This window comes from Argopecten irradians, chromosome 5 (assembly GCF_041381155.1).
Source record: "Argopecten irradians isolate NY chromosome 5, Ai_NY, whole genome shotgun sequence".
NCBI classification, from domain to species: Eukaryota; Metazoa; Mollusca; class Bivalvia; order Pectinida; family Pectinidae; genus Argopecten; species Argopecten irradians.
This window is the reverse complement of record NC_091138.1, coordinates 19,338,905-19,358,778: the sequence shown is the minus strand read 5'-3', so window position 1 is coordinate 19,358,778 and position 19,874 is coordinate 19,338,905. Positions and strand designations below refer to the sequence as shown.

At 37.4% G+C, this 19,874-nt stretch overlaps 1 protein-coding gene across 1 annotated transcript; it reads left to right on the top strand.

The window, feature by feature from the left end:
- Positions 1–6,266: 6,266 nt before the first annotated feature.
- On the top strand, positions 6,267–18,863 carry LOC138323130 (trypsin-1-like). Its single transcript, XM_069267511.1, has 7 exons — positions 6,267–6,592; positions 11,597–11,691; positions 15,333–15,421; positions 15,753–16,024; positions 16,925–17,073; positions 17,449–17,503; positions 18,710–18,863. Exons 1-7 carry the CDS (start codon positions 6,541–6,543, stop codon positions 18,841–18,843), a joined length of 846 nt encoding a protein of 281 aa, XP_069123612.1. The 5' UTR covers positions 6,267–6,540; the 3' UTR covers positions 18,844–18,863.
- The last annotated feature ends 1,011 nt before the right edge of the window (positions 18,864–19,874 follow it).

Genomic DNA, 19,874 nt, shown 5'->3' with positions numbered 1-19,874 from the left:
ATGGAATGCAATGGAAGACCATACTCATTTATTTGGATGATGTCATGCTATATTCGTCAAATATGGACGAACACGTTGAAAAGCATGAGGAAGTACTCAATCGATTCAAGGAACAGGATTTAAATTAAAGCCTTCTAAATGCGAATTTTCGAGGGAGGCAGTCTTGTACTAGGGACACATTGTTGGATCAGATGGGATTAAACCTAATTCAAAGATCATTGAGTCAGTAAAAAAATTGGAAGGAACCAAAGTCAGCTAAAGAAGTTCAACAGTTTCTGGGATTATGCAATTACTATTGGCGTTTTGTCGAGAACTTTAGTGAGATCGCTTCACCACTGACGTAATTAAAGAAGATGAATATAGAATTTATCTGGACTATGAATGCGAGGAAACATTTCAGTTATTGAAGACCAAACTCTGCAATTCAACTTCTAGCGATACCAACTAATGAGGATATTATGATCTTAGACACAGATGCTTCACATTTTGGGATAGGAGGAGTTTTGTCCCAACTGTCAAATGGTGTTGAAAGACCAGGGCCCGGCACTATAAAATAATTCTCGGACGGATTTTTTACTCACGTATATGATTTAACATAGACGTGAGTAAAAAAAATCTGTCTGAGAAAGTTTTATGGTGCCGGGCCCAGTTGCATACGCATCCAAGAAACTTGACAAATATCAACAAAGATACAATGTAACGAGAAGGGAATTAATTAGATATAGTAACCTTTATCAACCAGTTCAAACATTACCTGCTAGGAAGGAATTTTTTGTTGCGTACCGACCATGTATCTTTAAAATGGCTGTTTTGATTTAAAGATCAACAGAGACAAATAGCCAGATGGTTGGAATGCCTTGTCGAATGATTTGTGATATTCAATATAGGGAATAAAAATCACATCAAAACGCAGATGCTCTATCCATATGCGACATTGGAGAGCTATGCACTCATAAGAAAGATGAAATTGTTGACGAAAATTATTCAATTTGTCAACAGTTGAAATCTGAATGGAAGGAGTTTATGGATGAAGTCGATAATGTAACCTCATTAGGCAAGGCAACTAAAACAAAGATCTTGGGAACAGTTCAAGAGACGAAAACCACTAGGAGTAATTGGATGGATGGGTATACATCTAAAGAGGTATCCACATTTCAAAAAGAGGATGCAGATCTTCGTTATCTTCATGTCTTGATACAGCAAGGGCCAATACCTTCAAGGGACGATATCGCAAAATATAGTCCTGCTGCGAGGAAATTATGGTTATAGTTTACAAGGAGAGTGTACTGTACCAGAACTGGAAAACCACTTCACATGAAAAAGACAAATTGCAGTTGTTAGTTCCAAAGGTATCAACAAGTAATAATGATGAATGGTGATTCATATTATGTGGGTCATTCAGGGGTGCAAAGAAAAATGGATAACATATGAGACAGATTCTATTGGAACAATATTATTGAGGACGTCGTATACAAAAATGTGAGAGTTGCAGACCGAGTTGGAGTGGATGTTATCGGACCTCTACCTCGAACCAAAAGACAAAACTAGTATATACTCGTAATTGGAGATTATTTCACACGGTGGAGGGAAGCGTTTCCGATACCTAATCGGACATCATAAACTCATATGAACTAGTTAAGGAATTCGTAGCAAGGTTCGGAACTTCTTTGGAAATACACACCGATACGGGATCAAATTTTCAAAGTAACTTATTGAAGGAGGTATGTCATCTTTTAGAGATAACCAAAACTCTTTATACACGGTATAGACCAGAGTTCAACGGATTATTCAAAGGTTTTAACAGGACACTTGGAACAATGATAAAATGTTGCTTCCAAGAAAATCCTAAAGAATGGGACAATCATATAAGGATTCTTACGGCAGCATACAGGAACACCCGACACCCAGCAACTGGATACAGCCCAAATGCTATAATGTTTGGACACGAGCTCAACACTCCAATTAACATACTGTTTCCTTCAATGACCAAAGAGCAAACTACAGACGAATACGTGGGAAATTTGCGAACAAATGGAGACAATGTACCATACGACAAAGGAGAAGTTGGGGAAAAGTGCACAAAACCAGAACAGAAATACTGATCCTAGAATTAAAGAAAAATTGTATGAAATAGGGGATTTAGTTTATAAACTGAAGCAAAAGCACAAGAAATTAGAGTCGCCATTAGCAGGACCATTTCTAATGACAAATGTAGTGAGTCCATTAGTCTACCAAATAGAAGGCAAACGACATAGAGAAACTAAATATTTCAACAATCTAAAGTACTGTAGACTTACTACAAACCCGACAAGGGTAGAAAGTAAAATGAATTCTCTTTAAAATTTCAGAAAAAAAACAAAGATGTTCGGATGCAGTAATTGCTAACGTACAGAAGAGAAACCATTTTATTGCGAGTTATGCAAGTACACAGGATTGAGTGCCAAGCAGTTAATGGGTCACACGTGGCGTTCTCATCAATTTGTTTGTTTGTTTGTTTGATTAATTAACGTCCTATTAACAGCTATGGTCATGTAAGGACGGCCTCCCATGTATGCGGTGTATTGCGTGTATGTTGTGCGAGGTGCGTGTTTTGGGAGACTGCGGTATATTCATGTTATGTCTTGTATAGTGGAACTATTGCCCTTTTTATAGTGCTATATCACTGAAGCATGCCGCCGAAGACACCAAGCAACAAACCCCACCCGGTCACATTATACTGACAACGGGCGAACCAGTCGTCCCACTCCCCGTTTGCTGAGCGCTAAGCAGGAACAGAAACTACCACTTTTATAGACTTTGGTGTGTCTCGGCCAAGGGACAGAACCCAGAGCCTTCCTCACAGGGGCGAACGCTCAACGCAAGGCCAAAAGTGAGGCGGTGCCAAGGAATGCATTAGGAAAGATAAAGTCAGTTAGGAAGAAAACAAAAGATAAGATCATAAATTTAGTCGCCTTTTACGATCATGCAATAGGGGCAGCAGGTACAATTCTAACGCCCTACCTGCAGGGCTCATCAATAAAAGAAGGAGCGAGGGAATTTCTATAAAGGACGAAGAGTTTTTTCAGAAACAACAATACACCTTACCAGTTTAAAATAGATGCAAACATTTTTATAAGGAGACAAGTAGAGTGGAGACGGAGGAAAAGACACAGGATAGAGAGGAAACAATGGACACTGAGGGGGTGAGAGAGATGAATGTGAGGAAACAGGAGACAAAGAATGAGACATTGGAGAGGAAGGAGACAGGTTGGATAACAAAAAACAGGAAGGAAGAAATGATGAAGAGAAAGAGGAATTGATGAAAGATGTATATTTAAGTTATGTGATGACGAAGAAGTGATAAAATTGAGAGAAGAAAATGGGAGGTTGGGTGAATACATTGTTAGATTAGAGAAAAAACTAGAAACGAGAAAGAGAAAAAGTTTTTGATTGTATGGATTTGAGGAGATATGGGAAAGTGAGAATGAGTCAGCTAAAAGAATTAAAAGTGTTGTTAGTGTAGTTAGGAAATAGATATTGGGGGTAGGACAATTGCAAAGTTATGTTTTTATATATATCGTAGATTATAGAGTTATTTGATATATATTTCTGTGGTGTTAAGGACACACTGTGTTATGTAAGAAAGAGTTTGTTTAAAGAAAATTAATGAATGTACATGAACAGTTTGATAGAAGTTGGTGGAATATGATAGTTTTATTGTTAATTGAACAATGGATGTACACTGTTATTTTGGTTCTTTATTGTATAATTCGGGGACGAAATGATGTCAAAAGGCGGAAAGTGTTATGAAACTGTGTTTCATTACAGTAATACTTGTGTATAAAGATGATAATCAATTATATGTTTGTATTACCTTGTGGTAGATATTGTTGGTTAGTAGGGAAAAGATGTGTATGTTTCCCGGCAAATTTTGTCAATTGTATCTGTGAACATAGTAATGTCAACTTCAGGTATGTTCTCGGAACAGTGAGTGTTTCGAGTGGAAACTTGGGAGTGTGATGTTTATATTGTAAATTGTAAATAATGATATATATAGCTTCTATAGTTGTAATAAAGATAATATTGCATTTATGTTAATACCAATAGAGCGTGTAAAAAACAAGTTCGGTCGTATACAAGGTGGAGTTTCCGGTATTTTCAAATACTTGTCAGCTGGGACGCAAACAGTCAGCGTGATACGGGACAAGCGAGGTAACTTTTGTAAGGAAATATTACTATAATCGTTGTGTGTTGCGGAATGCAATATTGGGGAAAATGTAAGTTGGTCAGGGTTCGTTTTATTACGGTTTTAATATATATTTATAACCTTTGCATGTCTTCTCAGCTTTCACAAACGCAGGAAACTTGCGAAGGGATCCCAAATGGGATCTAAAGGTCCTTGGCTTCATACTGGCTCGGGTTGGCTCAAGCCAGTATGTTCGGATACTATCATGGTTAAGATAGGCCAAGTCAGGGGCAACAGTTCCACTATACAAGAAGACACTACATGAATATACCGCAGTCTCTCAAAGCACGCACCTCACACGACATACACACAGCGCACAGGATTTATGGGAGGCCGTCCTTACATGACCATGGCTGTTGATAGGACGTTAATTAATCAAACGAACAACCAAACAGGGTTGCCCTTTTTATTGTGTTATACCACTTAAGCATGCCGCCGAGGACACTAAGCAACACACCCCACCCGGTCACATTATACTGACAACGGGCGAACCACTCGTCGCACTCCCTATTTGCTGAGCGCTAAGGAAGAGCATAAACTACCACTTTAATAGACTTTGGTGTGTCTCGGACAGGGGATAGAACCCAGAGCCTTCCTCACATGGGCGGTCGATCAACTCAAGGCCAAAAGTGAGGTGTTGGCTTTCCATTGTCTAACACAGATCATTCTTTGGTGCGCACCAAGATCCCTCTGGAATCTTTAGATTTTTTTTTTAATTTTATTTTATTTTCTTCTCGGACATCATTGTTACCATGGTAAAGGTAGTTAGGCACCCTAACCCCACACAGAGATATCGTTTAGTCCTACTGAAGGACATAACAGTTTGCTATTTTTGCTGTAAAACGTTATCATCTGAGAAAACTTCCATCAAATCCGCCATATAATTCCCTCTCCAAACTTTGATAGTTCGTTCTAGTAACGGTTATTGACACTTTGAAGAGGGACGATGTCGTCCAATTGCAAACTCTTTTGTCCATCGATAGAACCAAACGATACCGCTGGATCCTCATCAAAGAGTGGAAACAGGTCCCCGAAGTTCAAAACGTTACTTAATGTCTCAGACAAATCCGGCATGTGCGTGTTTAATGGGGTGCTAGTGTAAACTGTTTGTCAATCCGTATTCCATTGTTTCTGGATCAGGGGATTTTCGATGTTGTCTTGTTCTTTAATCACGTCTGATTTGCTTTTGAGGTTTGCTTAGCTCTGGGAGGGAATCGTCACTATTCAAAGATGTCTCTGTATTCCTTTTCATGGCCAAGTAGAAATGTTGCAGTACATTCTTTCTCGTGATAATCCAGCAGACGCCCCTTCTCGTTGATTTGTCTGAAACTATGCTAGGCAGTGAGGCTTGGCAAGTTGCTCCAGTCAGTCAATGAAAAACTCAAATTCGGATAATGATTTCAAATGTTTAATCCGTCTGGTGCATAAAATATTGTATGATGTAATATTGGATATTATAAATGAACCACAGAGTGATGCAATATAAAAGGAAATATTATAAAAATCACTGTGCTGTTTACAGAATGGAGCGAAAACGCGAAATCATACATTTTACAACTAAGGAAAATTACACAAATGAATGTTTACAGTGAATGAAATTTAGACAAATATACGGGAATCCATTTAAAGGAACAATTTTACAAATTCAGATTATAAAGCTACACGGAATATATATAATCTAGACTACGATCTCTGTATGTGTTTTCCGAAGGATTTATAAGTGAAAAAAACTCATACATGTCTCTTAAAATGATCCACTTTAACTTTTTATTGATTTGCTCAATTTAAAACGACAGATAATTCTGTCCCATACCATGATCCAGACCTTCTGAAATGAAATGTCCCAGATAAAATTGTCCTCGATATTTGATAAGAAGCCATTCCTTAACATTTAATGACAGCTCAGCAGAAAAAGATGTCCCAATTGGAACCTTAGTTAATATCTATATAAATCATGACTTATGGTTATGTATAATAATTGTGGAAAATATTAAGCTGTTTTTTTCATCATGCACATCATTTAATGTGAATTTTCATTAAAATTTTTAGATCATTAAATCAAGAACAGGGATTCCTTGACGCTATGGTTACATACGTCATCTAAAGATAGTCCCTACTCGTGAGAGATAATCAAATATGGGACCTATGATAGTATCGTTAAAGAATTTAAAAGACACATAATTTTGTATCAGGCTTTGTGTCTGTTTGATATATTTACATTACAAGATTTAGATCGTGTTAAAATATCCAGTACGACTTGCTTATCTCCAGAATAACGCCATTGTTATACAGTGACATAGACGATCGTGTTTAAGATGTCAGTCAAACTACTGTCCTTCGTCTTCCTGACAGCTGTAGTCCGTCAAGGTAAGTGTTGATTTGTTACCTTTTAATTAGAAGAGAGCACCCCTCAACCCTTTACGTGAAACATTTACAACTTATAGAAGGTGGTCTAAGAGATTCTGAGATATATTACAATATATACATTTGTATTTAAGTATGCTTTGCTAACCCGAAGTTTTAAAGTATAGTTGTGATGTCATCTACTGTTTTTCTGTACTTTTAACAACTGATTACAATGTATCATATGTAACTGTCCTATATGTTATCTTTTACTGTGTCATATGTGACTCTAATATAAGACACTAAAGACAGTCACTTATACCTATAAGAAAGTAAAAGGTAACTTTTAGGAGAGTTACATAATACCGTGTTATAAGTTTCCATTTTTACGTTAATACATAACACACAGCCACTTTGACTTTTCCAAACCACACAGTTGTCTTACACTTATTTTGATATGATTTTAAAATATTTCACATTTGGTTAACTTAATCTCATTGGCCATTTCTTGAATGAAATTACACATGTTACATATAACAGATGATGGTATGAAGATACCTGTATGCATACTAATTTTGTATTTTCCCGATAAATCCATGATGGTCAATATGGGCCTGGTTTTTTTTTTTAATATTCCTATTACAATTAAAGTTCTAGGGAACTGACTTTTTTGAACTGGTCTGGAAATCACTGCTAACCTTATTAAGTACAATTTTATGGGTTTTTTCAGTCTTTTTAGTAATAAACGTCCCTTAAACCACTTATTTTATCACTTAAATTGATCAAAGTAGTATCCCTGCATCACGATCGGTGAACATAGTGAAAATGAATTTATAGATATAGGTGCTGTTTATCCCCAATCATACTTCACGTATTATGTACTTGATTACTATTCATCACATATAACACAGGCAATGGTAGTGCGATGCTGTCATTGTCTATATTGGATTAAGAATGGTTGAATGCACATTGGTAGATACCTGAGCTCATAAACAAAGACAAACATTCTGGCTCATATCAGAAATAAAATTGTACTTTATCAACACAAAGAATTGTTCAAACTGCACAATATGCGGGACAGAAAACAGATTTCGGCCTTGACGGGCCTCGATACAGTTCTATCTCACACATACTGTACAGTTGTTTTCGTCTTATTTCTGTAAAATCATCTTTCTTGTTTTGGTCAAGACAAAGGCAGGAAATGGTTACTAAAAGTACTTGAATAGAAAAATAAAAAAATTAAAAGTATTTGTTCCCATTCTAACCCATATAGTTTCCTGATTTGTAAGCATATCGCCTACAAGTATTATACTTTATCTTACACAAGACTTAAACTCAAACTTTAGCATCGGTGTTATGTTTAAGCCGCTGTTTAAACTAGTGATAATGTGTATGTCATGAAACAATTTACAACCGCTATTTGCATGACAGGTAAAAATAACTCGATTTGTATGCTTATGTTTAGCTGGATCTGCTCTAGATACTAATAAACGTATAATGGCATGGTTATTTGGTGACAAAAATATGTACCTAATGAACCCTGCTTAATTTTTTCCTTAAATATACATTTTTTACATATTCTGTCAAAATTTACAAACTACAGAACAATCTACAAGTCAACGGTTATACTGTTAGCTCCGATGTATACATATTTTTATCAACCTAAGTATGTTCACTTTAACAGAAACTAGCAGATTCGTTGATTCCTCCAAGGCCGCTTCCCAAAGACAGTAGACAAACTTCTTTTTAGTCTATCGATTTATAAATGTGTAACGCTATATATTCGTTTTACACACTGTCCCACTTCGCTATAAAGCCGCAAAACCCTGTCAGTTGCGGATATCAACGAATAACAGCAGATATACAGCGCAAATAATAAGCATTTATTGAGTATATATTGCAAACGAATAGCGTATCTAATGCGAAGGATTTCCGCAATTACAATTTTGCGCAGTTCAAAAATCCTGGGAACGGAAAAGATGCCATTGCGGATAATTACAGACGTGTGCGAATGTTGGGCGACAGATAAAAGTACGATTTACGAATATTGAGTATGTTCAGTGAATATTAGTCAATCTTGTGCGCAATGCATTCGCAAACCTTCCTAGACGCCAGTGGACGCGGGCCTCTATTCACCCCTGAAAGTTATAAATATTTCGATTATTACAATACTTACAATGCATAGGTTTCATTTCTATGAATTGCCAAAAATAATGATATTTAGGTCTAAAATGCAATAAAATGAGTTATCTTTATCAAACGAAGAAGTTGTGGTCTTCCCCCAGGGAAGTGTTTTAGGACCGATTCTGTTTGTAATATATATTAATGACCTTCCAGAAACTATTAAATCAGCTACTTACTTGTTTGCAGATGATACATGGTGCCGTCAATAAAGCAAATAGAATAATGGGAACTATCCGAAGAACCTATAATTATTTAGATAATCAAACATTCTGTCTATTCTATAAAGCACTTGTCAGACCACATTTGGAATATGGAGCCTGCATATGGAACCCGTACTTACAAACACAAATAAACGAGATAGAAAATGTACAAAGAAGAGCAACAAAACAAATACCGGGAATGAAAGATTTAACCTATGAAAACAGGCTGAGGATCCTGAAGTTACCTACACTAAAACACATAAGGCTTAGAGGAGTCATGATCCGAGTATATAAATTGATACATTGAGGATATGATCGAGTCGTCGTAGAGGGATTTTTAATTCAAAATAACAACAAAAGAACTAGGGACCACTCTTTGACATTGTTAAAACGACGAAGTCGTCTAAATTTGAGAAAGTATTCATTCAAGGAGCGGATCATCAATCACTGGAACTCTCTTCCCGAAGCCGTGGTTACGTCACTATCAATAAAAACATTTGAATCTCGCTTGGATAAGCATTGGGGGTAGCCCGAATGCTACTTTCATCATGAGATAGATAATACTGAACCTATTAATAGTCGGGATGTATAGTATGATTAGCGATCTGGATATATAAGCATTATGCCTGCGTCCAGTATTATTATTATTATTATTATTATTTAAAACTTCATTTTACATTTTTACAGTGATTTTACTTATTATAACGCGACTTCTTCAGATATGTTTTCATCTAAACATACAGTAGAAATCTATATCATAAAAAACAATAAAACATAAATACGAGAATTATTACAGTGCATAAAGTCTGTTATTGCAAATGTTTATGAAGCATCATACATGCCCTGCAGGTAGGGCGTTAGAATTGTACCTGGTGCCCCTATTGCATGATCGTAAAAGGCGACTAAATTTAGGATCTTATCTTTTCTTTTCTTCCTAACTGACTTTATCTTTCCTAATGCCTTCCTTGGCACCGCCTCACTTTTGGCCCTGCATTGAGCGTTCGCCCCTGTGAGGAAGGCTCTGGGTTCTGTCCCCTGGCCGAGACTCACCAAAGTCTATAAAAGTGGTAGTTTCTGCTCCTGCTTAGCGCTCAGCAAACGGGAAGTGGGACGACTGGTTCGCCCGTTGTCAGTATAATGTGACCGGGTGGGGTGTGTTGCTTGGTGTCTTCGGCGGCATGCTTCAGTGATATAGCACTATAAAAAGGGCAATAGTTCCACTATACAAGAAGACATAACATGAATTTACCGCAGTCTCCCAAAACACGCACCTCGCACAACATACACGCAACACACCGCATACATGGGAGGCCGTCCTTACATGACCATAGCTGTTAATAGGACGTTAATTAATCAAACAAACAAACAAACAAATCCCAAATCCTTTGTATGATTTTGAATGAGTTTCTCAAAAGTTGTGGTTTTCAAAAATTAATGATGTTTGTTTGTTTGATTATTTATCTTCCTATTAAAAGCTATGGCCATGCAAAGACGGCCTCCCATGTATGCGATGTGTTGCGTGACTGTTGTGCTGTATCACTGAAGCATGCCGCCGAAGACACCAAGCAACACACCCCATCCGGTCACATTATACTGACAACGGGCGAACCAGTCGTCCCACTCCCTGTATGCTGAGCGCTAAGCAGGAGCAGAAACTACCACTTTTATAGACTTTGGTGTGTCTCGGCCAGAGGACAGAACCCAGAGCCTTCCTCACTGGGACGAACGCTCAACTCAAGGCCAAAAGTGAGGCGGTGCCAAGGGAGGCATTAGGAAAGATAAAGTCAGTTAGGAAGAAGAGAAAAGATAAGATCCTAAATTTAGTCGCCTTATACGATCATGCGATAGGGCAGCAGGTACAATTCTTACGCCTTACCTGCAGGGCAAATTAATGAAGAAAAAACATGACAAAATTTTCGCCCAGTTATGGCACATGAAACTTTTACATGTCAAAATAATTCTTCTACAAATTCTACAACATTTTATTTTTATTACCAATTTCATTTGATTAAATTATTAATATGGGCTTAAAACAATATATTTGTTGAGCTTTAAGGATTTTTGATTGCATTTCTTGTAATGTTTGCTTTAATTCTCTATATTGTCTAGGAAATTGAAAATTTCTCATTCTTATGGCCATCGGATATCAATATCGGGACAGTGTGACGCGGGCATTAGGAAGAGAAAAGATAATATACTAAATTTATTCGCCTTTTACGACCATGCGATAAGGGCAGCAGGTACAATTCTAACGACCAACCTACAAGACACAACAAAATGTAAATAGTTTAACTGATTTAAATACGATAGTAGTTTTCTCAATTCTGTAACAAAAATAGATATGCGATAGGATTTATGCATGTATAACACGGACATTGCCTGTAGCTTTCATTCCTTCAGCCAGTCAGCTGAGTGTTTTAAATGGGTTATGCTTTGTCTGAAACAGTCATGATGATAAATTCATTGAAACATTTTTCAGTTATTCCTTTAAACTAAAAAATAACAATACATTGCAAAACTGCACAAATAACCATTCTCTTCATAATAGCACCATCATACAATGTTTTGATGAGAATAACAGTTTGATTTAGGAACTTGTACGATGACACATATGACTTAACATGTTGATTTCTGTTTAATAAAGTTAAGAGCACGTCATGCGGGAAACCTTATGTCCAGCCACACGAAGTCAGAATCGTAGGAGGCCGACCCGCCATAGAGGGATCCCTGCCATGGATGGTATAACTTATCATTGCTATAGTTTTGTTTGTTTGTTTGGTTAATAAACGTCCCACCAACAGTTATGGTCATGTCAGGACGGCCTCCCATGTATGCGGTGTGTTGCGTATATGTTGTGCGAGGTGCATGTTTTGGGAGACTGCGGTTTTTCGTGTTCTGTCTTCTTGTATAGTGGAACTCTTGCCCTTTTTATAGTGCTGTATCACTGAAGCATGCCGCCGTGGTTAATAAACGTCCCACAAACAATTATATTTACACTTGCTATGCTTGGTCACTATACGCTAATACTAGCCGATTTTGTTTACCATAACTGCATGATAACATTGAACTTTGAACTTGCGTAAGAAAATGTTCTATGCAACGTAAAAGGACTACTTTTTTTAAACAAACACATGGCTTTGTTTACATTTTGATGCAACATTACGTGTATATTGTTGTTTTTCATAGAATTTTGGAAAAATGTAAACAATAAATACATGTTTTATATTTATATATGATTCAAACAATTTTTAAATTAACAATTGTGTAAAGAAACAGAAAAATATCCCGACCGGGGCGACGTGCTTTCATTTTTGTTAAAAATGATGGGTGTCAAATGTAAACATTACCTCTGTGTCTGTGTTCGTCATACGATCTAGTCTTTTGGGTGGACGGGTGTGAGACCTCCTGATAGAGGTCAGTTATAAACATATCCTCTTGTCTTTGTTCTTTGAGAATTTAATCATGTGTATTATAAAACATGCACCGCTAGTAATCCACGTGTTGACAGTTACGCGTCACCACAAATACATTGTATCCATCGAACACAAGTGAAGTTGTTCCAACTATAGCCTAGATGGCGATGGATATAAGCGTAGATTATATAATCACATGGCTCCGAAGGATGTAATATCGTCAAGTCAGACGACAATCTCAAACAAATTTAGCTACTTGAACACTGGTGTTTTGACAACTTCGGAAAACTCCACTGTGTAAGCGTGCGTCAGCCTCGCCTCGCTGCACAATAACGGTCACCGAGTTCACACATGTGGCCGAGAACAAATTCTTTATGTTATTAAGCTATATATGAACTTTTTGCAAAATTTAATACCTACTTAAAGTTCTGATCTGATTAAATAAAATTATCTCTGAAGTTTACTTTGTTTGTCATGTTTATTTTACACTAAAATATTGAACTTTTTTGTCGTCGCGGATGAATAATTCTACCTTGCGTGCAGCGTCATCATTCGCTGTTCAATTGAGTAAGCTCCTCCCACTTTTGACCGACTTTTATTGAATAATTACGTCACTTTCAAATGACGATTTTATTGCATAAAATATAAATAAAAAGTCGTGTGAGTGTAAATATAGGGATTGGATTTCGTTTTTTATGTTAACCATGCTTGTATGGAGCAATTCCTCTAAGAATATATTCTATGGGGCGCGTTAGAATATATTCTTAGAGGAATTGCTCCATACAAGCATGGTTAACATAAAAACGAAATCCAATCCCTATATGGTCATGTAAGGACGGCCTCCCATGTATGCGGTGTGTTGCGTATATGTTGTGCGAGGTGCATGTTTTGGGAGACTGCGGTTTTTCGTGTTCTGTCTTCTTGTATAGTGGAACTCTTGCCCTTTTTATAGTGCTGTATCACTGAAGCATGCCGCCGAAGAAACCAGGCCTTCCTCACAGGGGCGAGCGCTCAACTTCAGGCCAAAAGTGAGGCGGTGTCAAGGGAGGCATTAGGAAAGATAAAGTCAATTAGGAAGAAGAGAAAATACAAGATCTTAAATTTAGTCGCCTTTTAATAGGGGCGATCATGCAATAGGGGGCAGGCAGGTACAATTCAAACGCCCTACCTGCAGGGCCATTGCTATAGTTAAAGTGATACATAATTATTTTTTTCTACTGTTGAATAGATCATACCCTTAGTTGTTTCTTGGCTAAATATTGTTTTATAAAATATTAACTATTAATACTATATATTATTTAGCAGACTTGGGCTGTGCATTTTTATTTTTAAGCTTTGAGTTACTTAAAGTTATATGTGCCGTATTTGTCATACATACGAATCAAGAAAAGCTTTTAAATGTTTTAATGTGTTATCAATCACCAAAAGTTACCAACATATTTATAGTGTTTTCAATATATAGGTTTTAATTTCACGAGTACAAAGAATAGCTGAAAATTATTATATTTACATTTATAGTTTGTTTTGTTTGTTTGTTTGATTAATTAACGTCCTATTAACAGCTATGGTCATGTAAGGACGGCCTCCCATGTATGCAGTGTGTTGCGCGAGGTGCGTGTTTTGGGAGACTGCGGTATATTCGTGTTGTGTCTTGTATAGTGGAACTGTTGCCCTTTTTATAGTGCTATATCACTGAAGCATGCCGCCGAAGACACCAGGCAACACACACCCCACCCGGTCAAATTATACTGACAACGGGCAAACCAGTCGTTCCACTCCCGTTATGCTGAGCGCTAAGCAGGAGCAGAAACTACCACTTTTATATAGACTTTGGTGTGTCTCGGCCAGGGGACAGAACCCAGAGCCTTCCTCACAGGGGCGAGCGCTCAACCATAGGCCAAAAGTGAGGTGGTGTCAAGTGAGACTCTAGGAAGAACAAAGTAATTTAGGGAGAAAGAAAAGATAAGATCCTAAATTTAGTCGCCTTTTACGATCATGCAATAGGGGCAGCAGGTACAATTCTTACGCCCTACCTACAGGGCCAACATTTATAGTGAAATGAAATTGGTATATACGATCAGACCATGAAGCCAAGTTGTCGTCTACAATGTTATTTCACATTCTTTCAGTGTTATATAATTATAAAGTGATTTATGCAGGTATGTTGCCATCTAAACATACATAAGACATAAAAATACTAATTTCTGTGTTTTAAGTTACATGCCCTGCAGGTAGGGCGTTAGAATTGTACCTGCTGCCCCTATTGCATGATCATAAAAGGCGACTAAATTTAGGATATTATCTTTTTGTTTCATTCTAACTTACCTTTTTTCTTCCTAACGTCTCCCTTGACACCACCTCCCTTTTGGCCTTTTTGTTGAGCGCCGCTGTGAGGGACTCTGGGTTCTGTCCCCCGGCTGAGACACTCCAAAGTCTATAAAAGTGGTAGTTTCTGCTCCTGCTTGCGCTCAGGATAATGGGAGTTGGACGACTGGTTTGCCCGTTGCCAACATGTGACCGGGTGGGGTGTGTTGCTTGGTGTCTTCGGCGGCATACTTCAGTAATATAGCACTATAAAAAGGGCAACAGTTCCACAATACAAGAAAACACAACACGAACATACCACAGTCTCCGAAAACACGCACCTCGCACACATTCACGCAACACATCGCATATATGGGAGGCCGTCTTTACATGACCCTGGCTGTTAATAAGACGTTAATTTATCGAACAATCAAACAAACTAACGATTATAAAGTATCTGAAGCCATTTTAATGATTTTCCCAACTTAATTCATCAAACCTGATTGATTTCAATGGATTACCGAAGAAAAAACAACATGTCAAAAATTGTAGTCATGTACGACCCATATTTGAAGTCTTGATTTCTCCCAGGCTTTTCACCAGACTTTGTACCGCTGCTATTTCCAGTTTGTATAGCCATACTTATTTTAACCTCCTTCTTAGGCCATGTTGGTGGAGCTTGGCGACCAGGTGTGTGGCGGCAGTATTATAGCAGACAACCTCATCCTCAGCGCCGCCCACTGTTTTGAAGAGTACGTCAACCTTTCAAAATATGGTATCACTTCAGTGTTTTTGTTTCAATACATTTATATAATTAATTTTCATACTAAATCTGGCTTTCTGATTGGTCGACTCTCATACCACTATGAAAAAAGAAATCCGAGAAATGCATCTTAACATCATTACATTTTCTGCAAAGACAGTGTGTGATGTATTCAAGTGTAGCAACATTCCGGTATTTAGTGATGCATACCTTATATTTTCAGTATCGGTTCCTGCATTTTTACATTGCTGGATTATTTACCATCATCAAACATCTCCCTACATAACAATAAAGTATATACTATGTTTTGACTTTTTTAGTCCCGGTAGTTTGGACCCCTCCCGTTGGGAAGTACGTGTTGGAGCCTACCGTATCAGCTCCCATACGAGATACGAAAGTGTTCATCATGTCCATAAGATTATCATGCATGAGTCTTATAACACCAATACTGTAGAAAATGATGTCGCCATCATGGTTTTATCTCAGAGAATTCAATATAATAACGGGGTAATGCCAATATGTCTGCCAACAAACTCAATCCATGTTACAGAAGGACTACACTGTCTGTCGGCCGGCTGGGGGGAAACGCGGGGTAAGGTTGGCTCTATAAAATGCTTACAAGGTTAATCTGCAAATGCAATTCACTTTTTGTAATGTATCATTTTGAAACTAGAATTATTGGCCAATCACTTCTAATTCGCCTACATAAATATCGTTATTGCCTTTTACATTATGTCATCATGTAGTTTTCGCATCTTCATTTACCACATCATCGTCGGTTATCCACGTAATCAGGCTACACTATATGTTTGTTGCGGTCTGATACGTGGACGGGTTTTATTTGATACGATCTGCTTCGTTTTCCAGAAAAAGGTCTTTTCGGAAATTTCAACAAAATAGAATGAAACTTCAAAGCGCTTTGTAAGACATATCAAAGTACAGAATTGACTGTAACGTTGAATTTTATTAGGAAATGAAACTATTTTGTTACAATGATATACCATATTTATGTACAAGGTATCTATATACTCTATAACAATAGGTTTTTGACTTTATTTTAATTGAAACATTGATAAAATATATCAAAAATTAAAACAAGAATTTGTACCGTCGTCGTGCATCGAAACCCTAACCACGGATTGATGGAAAAAGCGCCATATCAATGAAGACCGTCTTGCTGGGGTTTCCTTATCGATGTACCGAAACGGTACTTGTAAGAAGTATTATGTTTGGTTGATATATTTAGACATATAACGCTTATGACACAGGAGATAAATGAAGCGTAATGGAGTTTATACTCTGGTTTCCGAAGGTATTACTGGATATGTTCTAGCTATCGGTCATTTGATGAACCGGTTTGTGATTGAAGACAACATCAAAAAATAGTTATACTATTTGATAAAACCTAGACGGTAATAAGTTCGTAAATGGAAACGTTGCTCCTACACTAGCAATTGCTTTTATAATTAGTATTCTGATTACCATTATTCAGGAACCGGTTCTGATGATGTGCTGAATCAAGTGTTCGTCCCGGTGTTGAGTGACAGTACGTGTCAACACAATGATTGGTACGGTCACGATTTCTTCCCTGCCACCAGCTTCTGTGCAGGCTACCCACAGGGACGGAAGGATAGCTGCTCGGTATGTCACCAAACACGATTTCAGCTACAAATAATACCGGGTTTGTTTTAATAGCCGATGGTGTCTAAAAAGTTCCGACAACATCTGGTGATGACATTGACGATTCCTCTTACAGATATATAACTCAGACGTATGATTTTCTTGCCGAATCGGACCTGAATGGAACAGAATTCCCAAGTGTAGCCACCAATGAAAAATTGGATTCTAACCAGAGTCCACCTGTGCCTGTCAATTACTAATTAAATGTGTTATATCATAATTGGCTGTCCTTCGATTGGGTTGAATGGTCGTTTTATGTTTCTTTAAATCGTTAGGTTTTACCTAGCTGAGTAATACGAGTATTATTTAATGTTTTTTCTCAAACGTTTCTGACAGGGTGACAGTGGTGGACCTCTCGTTTATAAGTCTGGTCCAACATGGTACCAACTAGGTAAGTGTTCATCGATGGGATACTAAATATCATACTTCTTTTTTCACATTAATAGATGTATTTTGAAAATCAAAAAGAAAACATAGACTCATTAATACACATATTTCAACCTAGACTAATATTATAAGACTCTTTCATAAGTGGATATGAAGGATAGGGATATTCTACCCGAGGGTCACAAAATGTTGTAAAACCCGAGGCTTCCCTATCCTTCATATCCACGTATGAAAGAGTATTTGTCTCTCATACCTCGACGTTTTCTTGCAATTTTACTTCTATTAATTTCCACCATTTTAAAATAAAATCGAAAAAACGTGACTGCAAGTAAAATCTTCATACATAAAAAATTCGTAAAATCTTCATACATAAAAAATTCGTGATATTTTCAACGCAGATCCTGTTGTTTGTGTCTTTTAAAGTAAAGTAAATCCAGCTTAGCTTCAAAAAGAAATGGCTAAAATTGTGCCTAGAAAATAGTAATTTTGTTGACGCTGTTACGTCACGGGGCTTTATTGCATGGATAGTCATGCAACCCAACTTCAGGCGACATGTGTGTCAGCCAGTATTACACAATGTAGGTATGAGAGAATATATGAGAATATCTATATCATTTTAAACGTCGTATGAACCATTACATGGGTTTGAGATACACTATGTACATGTACATGGGGTCTAGCTAGCATTGAAAAGGGAACTGCAATGACATATACGTGCTTACTTTTTTTAACATGCCAATTATTTGCAGTTAGCCCTCGCATATTTAAAAAAAAAACTGACACCGTGACTTTTGTAAGATTGTGTGTCGACAATAAGGAGAAATTATAGCACAGCCAGTGAAATGATAACCCTTTGAAAAGTATATCACACTTGTGTAAAAGAAGGTCTGTACCTAGTTTTAGATACTGTCTCTGTCAATCAGTTGACAGAGCATGAAGTATTTGGCTCTTTCGATAGAGCTGTTTGTTTATCATAACGGAGGAGATTCGAATCCAGGTCGTGGCACTTGATTATAACGTGCTTTTACCGTTCTTTTTATCTCGACACCCATTCTAGTCCAACACTTCCTCCTGTTACAAATGCATTCAGTTGAGCATTTGTGAACCCGTAATACTCCTACTTATGTGGGATGAATATTTGGAGCAGTAAAAAGTAAACATTGTATTAATTACAGCGTATTTATTCGTGATTTTATGTTATGACCCCTAGGTATCACCAGCTGGGGAATCGATTGCGCCCAACCTAAAAAACCAGGGATTTATACTGATGTCGCCAAATATATGCCATGGATACACCATCAGGCAACCTTATGGCAAGCACATATTATCACCAGTAATGGCTAATTAAAATGTTATTCAATTTACATTTGTTGTCTTGGTATATGTGGAATTAAGTGGTTTGTTAAAATAGCGTCCTTATGATATGTTACTTGGTTCTTGTTCACATTGATGAGACATATGATGTCAGCAGTATCCTTCGCCAATTAAGTCTCCGTCTATTGATAAGATTTATAAAAAGCATTATTTTGAATTATCCTGTCCTGTCACAGTAAAATTGTTGAATGAATTTGCTACCCGTATTTTGGACATATTCTTACTGCGAATTGTAACGAATATCAGAATATCACAATAAAAACATATTCAGCATTGCAGTAAGAGTGGGATCAAAATTTCGGCCGCAAATTCACTCAACAGGTTTACTTTGACAATAAAAAAAATTCATTAGCAAAAATAATGTTTCCTTACAAAGAAATTTTCATGCTGATAAGCGCTTCGAGATCATGTTTCTTAACAATTATAAGTCTGCCTTCCACCCACCACACACATGTTTCCCACATGTTGAAGGTGTGAACATATTCATTGCATGATTGTAGATTTGCTTATTGTCAAGGGTAGCGACTGGACTAATTTTCAGTAGGAAATAGTGTGATTATGTGATGCAAGTGCGCGCCCTTTAATAAATAATATACATAATGAAGTGACTTATTAATAAGTTTACAGCCCTTAGGATCTTGTCTTTGCTTTCTCCCTAAATTACTTTGTTCTTCCTAGAGTCTCCCTTGACACCACCTCACTTTTGGCCTTTGGTTGAGCGCTCGCCCCTGTGAGGAAGGCTTTGGGTTCTGTCCCCTGGCCGACACACACCAAAGTCTATAAAAGTGGTAGTTTCTGCTCCTGCTTAGCGCTCAGCATAACGGGAGTGGGACGACTGGTTTGCCCGTTGTCAGTATAATGTGACTGGATGGGGTGGAGTGCCTGGTGTCTTCGGCGGCATGCTTCCGTGATATAGCACTATAAAAAGAGCAACAGTTCCACTATACACCGCATACATGACCATAGCTGTTAATAGGACGTTAATTAATCAAACAAACAAA